The 13,540-nt window shown below is 50.7% G+C and overlaps 1 protein-coding gene across 1 annotated transcript in view; it reads right to left on the bottom strand.

Moving 5' to 3' along the window:
* Positions 1–13,540, bottom strand: part of TRIO (trio Rho guanine nucleotide exchange factor) — a 404,313-nt gene that overhangs the window by 182,991 nt on the left and 207,782 nt on the right. Inside the window, exons 13-14 of the mRNA XM_006895017.1 lie at positions 3,060–3,229; positions 1,733–1,907 (exon numbers count right to left, since the gene is read on the bottom strand). Of these exons, the coding sequence (XP_006895079.1) occupies positions 1,733–1,907; positions 3,060–3,229 (345 nt within the window). The remainder of the gene's footprint in view (positions 1–1,732; positions 1,908–3,059; positions 3,230–13,540) is intronic.

The raw sequence follows: 13,540 nt of genomic DNA, 5'->3' as shown, positions 1-13,540 counted from the left end.
CTCGCCAGAGATCTAACTCTAATACTGAAAAAAAAAAAAAGCCACCCAAAATCTTCAGTAAAGTTCCTCATTTCAAGTATAAACGTTAGCATTATGATTTATTCTAACAAAGCTGTCATAGGGTGCTGCGTTAATGATTTTGCTGTGGATTGCTTTTAAGATCAAAAGACCCGGTTTTATCTGCAATCTCTGCAGGCTGAGGGCTCAGTGTTCTCAAAAGGCATTTCCATAAGACCTTGTTGGACTTTTTGAAGGAAGGCAAGCGATGAGTGGGAGTTTGAACAATTAATCAAGTCGCAGAAGAACACAAGCACAGCTCCATGATTCTAACTGAGGCATTTTCCCCGAAATCCTGACCAAAGCCTGGTCTGATAACTTTATACTTCTCGAACTCACTGCCGTGGAGTCAGAACTGACTCAACACTGACCCTCCAGTGGGTTTTCAGAAGCTCTAAATGGCAAGGAGGAGACTGCTCACCTTTCCTGCTCAGAGCAGTGGATGGATTCGAACTGCCTGTCTTTGCATGACTACCAGAGGCCACCAGAGCCCCCTTTCTCCTTGAGCATCACTACACAGAGGGCCCTGGGGCACGGCTATGTGCAGGTCCTTACATGTGTTTTCTGCTGCCCTGGGCTGAGTTCAGGGAAGCGGTCAGTTGGCTTATCAGCTCTGAGACACCTGCTATTACAGGGCCTTCACAGCAGGGGAAGGTGGCACTGCGGTTAAAGTGTTCAATAGCAAACATAAAGACTAGCAGTTTGAACCAATCAGCTGCTCCACGGGAAAAAGGTTTGGTCATCAGCTTCTGAAAATTCTCCAGCCTTGGAAACCCCAACAGGCAGCTCCACTCTGCTGACCGGGTCGCTCTGAGTCGGAATAATCTCAACAGCAGAGGGCTCAGTGAAGGGGTTAAATTTTTGTTTCCCAATCTCTATTTTAAGACACTAGTTCAGTTCAATGAAAATATCATTTCCCCCCAAAAGTAGCATTCATATATATAAAGTCTCTAAAAAAAGGAACAAAAATCCCCCCTAAATTCCAAACAAATATAAAAACGTTCCAGAAGAAAAGCATTTAGTCAAGTTTCTAATTTGTTTGTGTTTATAAGCGACTAAGAGTAGGCTCCTTTTGCGAGGGTGCAGGATGCGGAGGGAGGGGTGAACAGAGAGAGAGGAAGGGGCAGGGGCAGGACACAGAGCCAGGAGAGGAAGAGAGAGAACCACTGCTTAGAGGAGGAGGGGTACAGACATGACACCAAGGTGTAGAGACAGTGAGGTGATGCAGGGAGTGTTTGCAAAGCTCCACCCACTACTCTATCTGCAGCTCTGCCCAGCTCCGGCCACTCCACTGTCTTTCAAAGCTGAGAGCAGCGCTGAGGTGGTCGCCTGCCTCTCAGGCCTGGCCCCTTCCTTCCTCCATCACACGGGGTAGGAGGGCAGTGGACAGGGAAGCCCACCACCCACCGGCATCAGAGTGTCCTCCGCGCAGAGGGTCACCCCCTCCCAACACTGGAGTGTCCCCCCCACCCGGCACCTGAGTATCCCCCACACAGAGGGTCGCCCCCTGCCGGCACCTGAGTGTCCTCCGCGCAGAGGGTCACCCCCTCCCAACACTGGAGTGTCCCCCCCACCCGGCACCTGAGTATCCCCCACACAGAGGGTCGCCCCCTGCCGGCACCTGAGTGTCCTCCGCGCAGAGGGTCGCCCCCTCCAGCCCCAGCTGGCCACTTACGTCAATGGCGTCCCTCTCGAAGATGCGCAGCTGCAGGAAGAGCTCCAGCTTGATCTTACGCTCCTGGAACAGCTCCTCCATCTGGGACTGGGCCTCGTCCAGCTGCTGCAGCACCGTCTCGATGTGGTTGATGGAGCTGTTGTGGGGGGTCTTGTTGCTGGAGATGGCCGAGTCCCTGCGGAGCAGGCGGGAGGGGACAGGGCGGGACGGAGACAAACAGGAATCGAGTGAGAAAGTCTCACATTGTTAGGTGCCCGGCCGGATCCGGCAGCGTGAGGCTCCAGGGGAAGAGAGCTGGCAGGAAGCCGGGCTGCAGAAAAGGGAAGAAGCGGCTCTCTGCGACTTCCAGCCCCTTCCTCGGCGCTCCGGAGACAGACAGGCCAGCCACCGGGGCCACCGGAGCGCTTCCTGGGTGTGCTCTGCCTCGAACAAGTCTAATCATTAACCATTCACTCAGGATGGTTTGATTCCTGACCACTTTCCTCTGCAAGTGGGACCACGTGTACTTGCTTCACACACACTGTCAAGTCTCACTGGTCCTGAAGAGGCTCAACCTTAATGTGATTAATTCTTTATTCGGGAACTTGTGCCAGATGCCTGCAGCCAAGCCAACGTCACACCGGGCTGTTCCATCAGTGGACAGACGGTCCTCAGAGGAGATAGGTCCCCCACATTCCCCTTGCCCTGAAGAGGACTGGGCAGCAAAAGGAAGTGGGGGGCAAATGCATCCCACCTCCAGGCCTCCCTGGGAGAAGGGGACGAGGGGTGAGCCCAGCGCTGTCACCGCCTCAGCCCCACCTTCAGAGCCTCACCGGGGCATCTGGAACAGGGTGAGCTCTGAGCCCTTCCACGCTTACATAAATCTGGTGAGAGACATTTCCATAGTGACACAGGTGGGTGTCAGAGAGGTGGAATTCGGGGGTGTTCATTAGTCACTCAGAGCCCCGTTTTATCACAGTAGTTAGGGCCTAACTAGAAGATGGAAAACTTCTAATCCCCCAGCTGCTCTGTGGGCGAATGACGAGGCCATCTGCTTCGGGATAGACAGCCTCAAAGCCCTGTGGCTCCCACTGGACAGGACTCTGGCCATTGGTTTCGGCTTTTATTAGTCAGTATTATAGTGACAAAAGTTAGAAGGCAAAGAAGCCAAAATGGTTACAGGTGACAGAGAAGGAAAAAAGACTGACCAAAAGCAAAGGGACAAGAGAGGTCCCCCTGCTCTGCGGGCACTGTCTGTCTCTGCCAGGCTGGACAGAGTCCTGGAGTGACCTGCACACCACGGGAGAAGTGGGTAGGAGGGGGGCTCCCTCGGGTCTGGGGCGCCTACCTGAGCTGCTGGATGAGGTCTTCGCCTTCCTTGATGACGTTGACGGTCACCTGCAGGGTGGTCTGCTGCTGCTGACCGAAGCGCTTGATGAGGTCCTGCACCGCCTCCACCGACTCGGCGTACACGTCGTCCAGCAGCTCCTTCTGCAGCTCCTCCAGCCAGGTCCACAGCTGGGGGAACAGCAAGGGTATGCAGCGTTGAAGGGACGTCCCGGGGGGGCAAAAGGGGGCTGCACCCAGAGATGGAAGGAAGGAAGGAAGGGAGGCAGGGAGAGAGGGGGCGGCCGCCCAGCACCCCAGATGGCCTCCTGCCAGTGGGGACAGGCAGAGAGAGGACGTCCAGGCCAACACGGTGGAAAAACAAATCCTGCGCCCAGGGGACTGTCACGGGGGCCAGGAAGGGAAGTCCCTCTTCCCAGGGCCTCCTCAGCTCCATGCAGAGGCCGGTGGAAACGGGAAAAGCGCTCCGAGCAGAGAAGCGTGTGGGGGCTGTGAGAAGCACTCCTGCCAGCATCCTCTTACTCTTCTCAGGGATGTCATTTAGGCAGAGGCACCTCAATCCTGCACTAAGTAGGGCACCCCTCCTAGGAGGCAGGTGCTTCACAGCCCTCACGAGAGAAGGGGGCCTGTGGGGGTCGGGTGGTCACCAGGGTGGTGACGTGAGGCCATGTCCTCCCTCGGGACCTCAGCCACTCCACTGAAAAAAGTCTGCAAACGGGAAGCCTTCGCGGCCACTGAAGATGTCACCAGAGCTCTGATGGGAGGAGACCTGGAGCTGCAGCGGATGGAACCACAGCAGGCCCGACAGAGAGGGGACTGGGCATCTGTCTACTTCCCAGACGCACCTCGCCACCTTCAATCCCAGGGCGCCACGCAGTGGCTGAGAAGGAGGACACATGACAAGGAGGCCCTGGGGCTGGAAGTGGTTTGTATGTGGAGAGATGACTCCTGGCTCAGGGACGGAAGAGCTGCATCCCGCATCCGACCACGTCTATGAGAACAGCCGCCCCAGCACAGGGAGACGGAGATCACAAGTCCAGAGAGGTGCCCCCCCACATGCCTGCCCTGTCACCCGGCTTCATGGCTTACACACCAAAACGGCATTTACAGAACAAACCGTGTTTGTACCTCATCTTGTGTTTCTAAGCTAGCTGTCTTTCAAAACCACTTTATCAGAGTATAACAACAAACAGCAGGAATTTCAAGGAGCCACGTTGGTTAAGATTTGACGTGTGTGCAGGACCAAGGAAGAGAGAGCTCCCCATCATCAAGGCAGCGAGTACACCTTTCCCCCCTAAGTCGCCCCTCTGTAACGCTCTCTCCACTGTGTCCCCCTCCGCCCCGTGTGCACCTCACCCCAGCAATCATCATTTGCTTTCTGCCACTGAAGGTCTGACTGCAGCTTCTGTAAATTGTCTATAAATGGAACCATACAGCTTGTACCATTTTCATGGCTGGTTTGCTCCACTCAGCACCACGGAAGCTTCACCCACATTTCCACGGGCTTCAACGGTTCATGCCTTTCTCCTGTTGAGTATGCCCACTTCTACTTAACAATGCACCTTAGGTTGCAAAGACCAGGTTGTTATGGGGGGAGAAAATCAGCATAATGGAGGACAGTTCCTTCCGATGACACGATGGACATCGCATTATGTAACTGCCAGCCTCTGAGAGTCGTGGCCCAGACCGCTGGACCGCACAGAGAGCTGCCACGTGAGGAGGAGACGCAGACACTGTAAGATCTGACACACGGGCACACCCACGACAAGCTCACCACTCGGGATGGTTCCCTGGGCCCCTCTGTAATGTTCTCTAACTCCCTGTCCCCTCCTCACCTCAGGCAATCGCTCATCTCCTTTGATCACCAGAGATTAGCGTGCAATTTCTGAAAAGTTTCTGTAGACGGAACCGTGGGGCACATACTGCTTTTCTGCGTGTTTGGCTTCACTCAGCAGAGTGAACTGAGGTTCTGAGGGCTTCAGTCGTTCACTCCTCCCTATGACTGAGCAGTACGAGCTATGCTGGCCTCGTGATAAGGAGCAGCGCTAACAACCCAGAGGTACATGGTTTGAATCCACCAGGGCTCTGGCTCGAGGGTGCACAGTAACAACTCCATCTATACACCACAGTATGTCCATCCACTCATCTGTTAATGGGCACCCGGACTACGTCCACTCTCACGCCTTACTGTGACCAGGCAGCTCTGGTGATTAGTGGGTCACGCGTTACCATTTCAAAGACAAGAGGGCATCAGGTTCACCAGACATTCCACGGGACAAAGATGGGCGACAGTCCCCTCCCATGAGCTTCACGGCCTCTGAAAACTGGCCAGAGGGTCGGCTATGAGTTAGTTCTAACAGGACGCACACATCAAGGACCTAAGAGAAACTGCTATAAACATCTTCGCACGGCTTTTGTATGAATTTACACACGTGCTTCTGTTGGGAACCACACAATCAATACAACACTGCCCCCTCCCGCACTGACTTTCCTCTGGATTCTCAGGTATATTGTGAGGGCAGCAATATGACAAAGAGGGACAGTCCAGCAGGGTCTACCTGCAGTAAGTCATGGGGCACGAGGCTGGGTTAGGGTTTACGAAATGTGTTAACAAGGCGTTAGCTCTGCAATGACCTAAGGTGTCACTTCATTTCCTCTTCCCTAGGCTTGCAAGAATGGGGACCCCACCCCTCCCCTCCAGGTGCCTGACTGCACTCTGTTTCCCTGAACAAGGACTGTGCACGCTACACAAGTTCTGCAAATATTAATTCTCCTCATCATCACTGCGGACTCAAATCAACTCAACAGTCACGCACTGGAGGAAGCCCAAGCCTGTGCTGGTTAAGCTGCTCTGAGCAATGAAGAGGCAGGATGGGTATTTATGGAAAAGGGGGGGGGGTGTTTAGAGAAAGTTGAAACATTTAACCAAAGCCATCTACGATACGTTGTCCGAAGAGTCACTGTGGACATTAACAGAAGCTGCCCTCTACGGGCCTGGTGGCAGGTGAGTGTCCACTATGGATGCCATTCCCCTGCTTCCACAGTGCTGCACCGGCCAGGGGACATCCTCCCACCGGTCAATCACCTGCCAAGACTGGCATTTACAAGAAAGCAGCCCTTTCTGGTTGCACTGTTGATAGCTGTTGTTTGGTAAGGGGGTGATCGTCCAGTGAGTTTTCAAAAGCACTAGATCAATAGCTTGGGAGAAGAACGCCTATCCTTCTCCTCGACAGCTGCTGATACATTTGAATTTTCGTGTCTTTGTGTTGACAATGCACCTCCTTACCACTAAGCCACCAGAGGGGCCACTCGAACTAATTCAACTCCCACTCACGGGGACCTTGTGCCCAGCCCTGCCTTACTATGCAGGAAAAGAAGATATAACCCCTTCTCTCAAATTCCAGCTCTTATCTCTGCCTCAAAACTCCTGCAACTTCATGGAAGTGGACACACGTCTCATTGCTATAGAACAGAGAGCACAGAGAAGCGCAAAAGGGCAGATGTGTCCCTCTGTGTCCTCTCCAGAAGGACAGGTGTGTCCCTCCTCTGAGATGCAGTCCCAGGAGCTAACTGATGGATTCTGGAGATCACCCCGCCTCAACATTCACATCCAGTCGCAAGACTGATGTAAGCACACAAAGATCCAAAAAGGAGCCTCAGAACATTCTTTACGTTCTTAAACTGCAGTCTATACAGAAGGATCACTTTTGGGGAGGAAGGTCCAGCTGGCCCCTGTACAGTAACGAGGTAGGGATGCTAACCTCCCCCTCGCAGACAACAATCAGAGTGTAAATGAACTTGACTTTTTATGCAAGTTAGTACTGCAAGGGCCCACTTACATGTGGATTTTATCACTCACTCTGTTGCCATGCCTCTGAATTGGGATGATGGAGAAGTGTATGGAATATCCCATGGGATGTCAAAAGAAGAAATCTGTCTTGGACAGAGTGCAACCAGGGTGCACCTTAGAAGCACAGAAAAGGAAACTTTGGCTTACACACCTTGGTGCATGTTGTCAGAAGTCAGTCCTTGGGGGAAAAAAGACGTGACTGATGGTCAGCGAAAGAGAGAAAGACCCTTAAGAAAATGGACAGACGCAGCAATGGTTACAATGAGCTCAGGCGTTGGGGGGGGGGGCATTGTAAATATGGTGCAGGGTTCAGATCTGTTGGTCACACGATTGTTTACAGGTATCTCAACTTCCTCACACCCTCGTCCAAACACTACAGGTGCAGTCTGTCCAGTGTCACCAGCTGGGCCGCTAAAAGGCCAGAAGCCACATCCATCCATCCTGGTTGTCCAGTGCTATCTGCAGGGAGCTCAGCAGCCCTCCTCCTCAACTCACAGCAAGGTCCACCTCAGAAGCCAACTCCAATGGCAGGACAGGTGGGGGCGTGGGGAGGTGGGGTGAGGGCGCCTGCAAAATTCCTCTCCTCCAGGACGGTACTGCCAAAAATGTGACCTAAATGATAAGCCTCATTCACGTACACTATGAAGAGGCCTCAGAATTTCCCTGAGACATGTTGCTTCAAAGAGTTTCTATGAAGCCCCACTGCAACAGCCCCAGAGCTATCATTGTGCAGCCAACCCAAAGGCCTGTGGTTCGAATCCAACAGCTGCTCCCAGGGAGAAAGACGGACACTTTGCTCTTGTGCAATTTATAGCCTCTGAAAACTCACTGAGCCGGTCAACTATGAGTCAATTCCAACTTGACAACACAGAACAGCAACACCACCACCAGACTATAGGTATTCTAGCATCCGCAACCATGAGCACAGAGGAAACTGGATGGTGCCCAGCGGTCACTGCTGACTGCACTGAAAGGGGTCACAATAGAAGATTCTAGATAAAGTGGGAGAAGAACGTGGGAGGGAAAAAGAAAGTCAAACTTCCTGGTTGGATAGATTTTAGAACCCCTGAAATTGGCCCTTTGTTAATCTTTGAATTGAAACTGGAACAAAAAAAAAAGAGCCTTGTGACTCAACATTCCAGTCAAACAGAAAGATCTACAAGATAAAAGATCAAAAGACGGGCATCTGCCCAGGGATGAAGCCCAATGGGCAGGAAGGGACAGGAGAGGAGGCCAACAGGAAACAGGAAGCAAAGGGCAGAAGTGTTGTGACACTGCAGGGATGCCAACCAATGCCACGCATCAGAATGTGCATGAACCACTGAACAGAAACCAACCCCCTCTACAGCCAACCAAAACCCAACTCACTGCTGTCGAGCTACTTCTGAAAAATCAGCCACTGAAAACTACAGAGCCTGGTTCGACACTGACAGATTACAAGGAGGTGCATGGTTCGAATCCACCGGACGCTCCACTGGAGAAGCAATGATCTCCTCCGGTGCTACCTGGAGCCGAGTCGACAGTACACAGGAAAACAAAAAATGAAAGGGAGGAAAAAAAAAAGATTTGACATCTACTATATATGAGAAGGGGCCAGGCCTTGGGAAAAGATGCCATGATGGGGAGGGTAGCAGGCCAGAGAGACAGAGGATGACTTTCAGACAGAGGGAGGGACAGAGGGACTGGCAGGGTGACCGTGACAATGGGCTTGGGATAGGCAAGATGGCATGACTGGTGCAGGACAGGGCAAGGCGGCCTTCTGCTGCTCAGAGGGTCGCTGTGAGTTGTGGTTGATTCACTGGCATCTAACAACAACAACAACAACAACAACAAAAGCAACAACAACTTTCAGCAGAGCAGCAACCACACAGCTCCTCTCCAACAGAATACTGGGAGTTTCTCCGCCTGCAGTCTCCCTTCTGGGAAGCCCTCACCCACAGGCTCTGCCTACATGCCTAAAACCCAAACTCACCCACGGTCCTGGAGCCAATTCTGAATCATAGCAAAGGGCAGAGTGGAACTGCCCTCTGGGCCCCCACAACTGTAAATGTTTACCAAAAAAGGCTGGCACATCTTTCCTCCATGAAGCTCTTGAAATACCCACCGCACTACCAGGACACTTCTTCCTCTGTGAGCTCTCTCACCCCAATTATATCAAGAAGTTAAGCAATACAATAAAAAGGAGTTAGTGCTGCTTTTCTTAGTTCTACTGGAAAGAAAAGGGTTTCTCATTAGATACACTACAGAAAAGTGATAAAGTGGGTGGGTTCTGAGGTCAGCGTGCATTACCCAGTAAGTGACCCTGGGCTGGTTTCTAAACTCGCTCCACATCTCGACACTTTCATCTACACAATGAGCGTGGTACTCATGTCTGCTCTCAGGGGTTGCTGGAGACAGTGCATGAGAAACAACATGCAGAGGGAGGAAGAAGTTGGCCACTATTACTGCTCTTTTCTTAAGAGAGGTTCTTCTAATGAGAGGTACAATAATCACAGTTTCCAAAACCTTTCTCTAAGCATTTCTCAAAATAGATCCAAGGCTTCTACCAATCTCTCAAAATATATCACTTAGTCTAGTCAACACCATCCCGTTTTGAAGTCCTTTTTCTACCTAAAAATAGTGTGGTATGAAGAAAGCGGCTAGAATTAGCAGGCCATAAAAAAATCACTTCCCCCGGCCTGGGGAGGGAGAAGTGGCGAGTGCCTGCAGGTTGTTCTCCTTCCCTTCTCTCTGGTGACTGTGTTTTACTTTTCAAGGAGCTTATTGCCACATACACATCCTGGACATCCTGAAGTGAACGCCTGGGGGAACCTGCCACAAAAGCTATGTCGCACACCTTAATGTCACATCACCTACAGCCCTCTCTCCTGTGGAGTTTTTCTGTCTGGTTCTACAGGAAATAGAACCATTCAACACAGAGATGGTAGGTTCAGAGAAAGGTCAGTATTAACACCCATTGTAGATAAACTGACACACACCATAATTCAACCTGATTCAGGCAAAGTTTCTTTTTAAGCATTCTGTACAATGGTACAAAGAATGCTTAAAACACCTAAATAAAGGGGTTAAGAAAAGGCTTCTAAAATGTCTGCAAAATTCTTACCATAAACTTTCTAACCCAATGCTGTCCACTGGCTTGATTCTAAACGCATGGTGACCCAGGAGGACAGCACTTCTCCACCGGGTTTCCAAGGTTGCAATCATGCTATTATGTCAAGAAAACAAAAATTGTCACCACTGGAGCCATCGGCAACATCATGATAGATGGAGAAATGATTGAAACTGTCAACGACTTCATCTTACTGTGATCCACAATTAATACCCTAGGTAACAGTCGTCAGGAGATCAGGAGACAACTGCACTGTGAAATTTTGCTCTCCAAATTACTGAGGAGCAATAATGTTCGTCTGAAGATTAAGGTGTATCTTATTCAGGCCACAGTCTTTTCAGCCACTTGCTATGCATCTGAAAGCTGGACAATGAATGAGGATGACAGAAGAACAACTGTGATGTTGGAGAAGAGTACTGAATATCCCAGGGACTGTCGAAAGAACGAACAGATACATCTTGGAGAAGGTGCAGCCAGAGTGCTCACTGAAGGCAAAGGTGATGAAGCCGCGTCTCACATACTTTGGGCATGTTTAAGGAGAGACCATTCCTTGGAGAGGGACATCACACATGGAAAAGTGGAGGGATGGTGAAAGAGAGGAAGAACTGGGTGAGACACAGTGACTGCAGCAATGGCTCAAGTGTGTCAGTGATTGTGAGGACGGCACGGGATAGGACAGGGTTCAGATCTGTTGTTGAGAGAGTTGCTCTGAGTCATACTTGACTTGATGGCACCTAACAACAACAATAATCTTTACATGACCTAGCGGTAAGAAGTTGCATGGCAATCCTAAAGGCACATGGTTCAAATCTCCCAAATGCACTGTGGAAGAAAGGCACTCTCCTCCGGGGTGATTTACTGCCTCTGAAAACCTGCTGTGCTGTAGGGTCAGATCCAACTTGACACAGAACCACAACAATCTTTATGGGAGCTGACGAACATCGTTCCCATGTGGGGCAGGTGGGAGATTTGAATGCTGACTGTTCAGTTAGCAGCCATGCGTTTAACCATTGCACCATTAAGACTTTCTGTAAAAATGGCATTTCTGAGCATGGTGCGAACTTAGAATAAAAGGACAGTGCTTTACCAGACTGGCAGCTCTGAGCAGCGTGGGGCTGGGAGAACTGAGGCTGGAGGTGAGGAGGCTGCAATGAGCGACACTGACCCCGAGTGGCCCTCTGGGCACTAAGGCTGACCGAGGTCCTACTGTGCCGCCTGCCTGCATGTCAGGGCATTCCATGGAAGAGACATTTATTTATTTTTAGTTAATTTTAATGACAGTTTACAGAGAGTTGGGGTTTCCAGTCATTCGTTGTTGCACTTTTCTCCCTATTCACCCACTCCCCCTCAATTCACTCTTATCCTTGAAAAGAAAAAGAAAAATTCTTTCATTGTTATGCAATCCCTCCCCCCAAGTCCACTCCACTGTGCAGCCTTCATTCTGGACTTCTGCAAAGACAAGAATATCCATTATTTGGGGATCTCTAGTGGCCTAGTGGCAAGGAGCTGCAACTACAATCCCAGACGCACACAGTTCGAATCCACCAGATGCTCTGCCGGGAAAAGGAGGAACAATTTCTTCCTGTACCAGTCAGATCTGATTTGACGGTACACTCTCACAAAAATAATAACTAAATAAAAAAAAGAATATCCATTATTTCAATTGGCCCCACACTGGGCTGAACTGAGGATACCTTTAAACTGTGGTGGTGTTGGAAGAGAGGACTGACTATCCCACAGCTGTCAAAAAAACAAACAGATGGGTGTTGGAGAAGGTGCAGCCAGAGTGCTCCTTGGAGGCAAAGATGACAGCGTTTTGCCTCACATACTTAGGGCATGTTGCCAGGAGAGGCTATTCCTGGGAGAGGGACATCATGCTTGGGAAGGTGGAGGGTCAGCGAAAGAGAGGAAGACCCTCAAGCTGGTGGACTGACATAGTGACTGCAGCAACGGGCTTGAGTGTGTCAGAGATGAAGAGGACAGGCAGGGCTCAGATCTGTGTTCACGCTGAGTTATATCTGACCAGACAACACCTAAAAAACAACTCCACTTAATGTGGTTTTGTTTGGCAAAAGGAGTATTTTGCTTTGCAGATGATATTGGTCATATTTGAGTGGGGTGGCCCTAATATAAATTCCTTCTGGGAAAAACTAAAACACACGTCGGCTACTCCATGGGAGAAAGACAGGCAGTCAACTCCTGTGTGATTTTCTACCTCTGTAAACTCGCTGGAGGGTCAGCTCCGAGTCCCTTCTGCCAAGAGGGTACACGGAACACCATTCAGTCAATGCAGAGTCCAGGCTGAGGGTACACGGAACACCATTCAGTCAATGCCGAGTCCAGGCTGAGGGTACACGGAACACCATTCAGTCAATGCAGAGCCCAGGCTGAGGGTACACGGAACACCATTCAGTCAATGCCGAGTCCAGGCTGAGGGTACACGGAACACCATTCAGTCAATGCAGAGTCCAGGCTGAGGGTACACAGAACACCGTTCAGTCAATGCAGAGTCCAGGCTGAGGGTACATGGAACACCATTCAGTCCAGGCTGAGGGTACACGGAACACCATTCATCCAATGCAGAGTCCAGGGAGCCCTCCCTGCAGGGCAGGGGGGTCTACTTACAGCAGACTGACTGGCTCATCCCACACCGCAGCGGACGGATTGACACCACTGACCTTTTGGTTAGGAGCCAAATGCCTTACCCAGAGCACCACAGACCTTCTGAGAAAGAATTCTAGAGAAGGACAGGACTGGTCTCTTCCCACTTGGGGCAAAGAGTAAAGAGAGCCAAGGACTCAAGGGGGCAGCCAGTCTAATGAGACTATCGGTCCATGTGACCACCACCTTCTCCAGACTGAGACCAGAAGGACTTGAAAAGCAATGCTGAGAAGGCAAGAGGGTCAGAGGACGCAGAGGGACAGAAGCTGGGATGGTGGCGTGAGACAGGGACAGCGCAGATGCACTGTGGGACGGAACCCAAGGTCGGGGAACAGTCTATGGGTGAACTGCTGACAGGGACATGAGTCTTCAGTGTGTGAACTCTAACCTGAAACACAAGAAAGTGTCCAGGAAGAGAGAGAGAGAGCGCGCGAGGCCCTGGACACAGCCCTGCAAAGGGCAGACAGAACACGAGCGTCTGTCTTCTGGCAGAAGAACTGCTGTCAGCCCCCAGGCGCTCAGACCCTAACACAGGACAATCCCTCCCTCAGTGTCCACAGGAGAAAGTGGCACAGAGGACCCGAATGTGAACTTCTTGACACCCAAACAGTGAGGAAATCAATGTCTGCTCGGTCTATTTTTTCCTTCTTCTTCATTCATTGCATAGTTTCCTCCCTCCCTCTTCCTTGCCCCCAATGCTTGTGCTTTTTTTTTTTTTAGAAAAAAATGTTTTTAATTTTTCAATATTCCAATTATTAAATAAAGGTTAGTTTCAATAAAGCACACTTGTTATCATTAATTTAAGACAGTATGACTGATTTATAACCTTTTACTTAGATCTGTGTAATTACATCAAGGTAAC

Source organism: Elephantulus edwardii, unplaced genomic scaffold (assembly GCF_000299155.1).
Source record: "Elephantulus edwardii isolate Elephantulus edwardi_28Jun2011 unplaced genomic scaffold, EleEdw1.0 scaffold00153, whole genome shotgun sequence".
Lineage (NCBI taxonomy): Eukaryota > Metazoa > Chordata > Mammalia > Macroscelidea > Macroscelididae > Elephantulus > Elephantulus edwardii.
The sequence above is the reverse complement of the archived record's forward strand: the minus strand, read 5'-3'. Positions and strand labels throughout refer to the sequence as shown.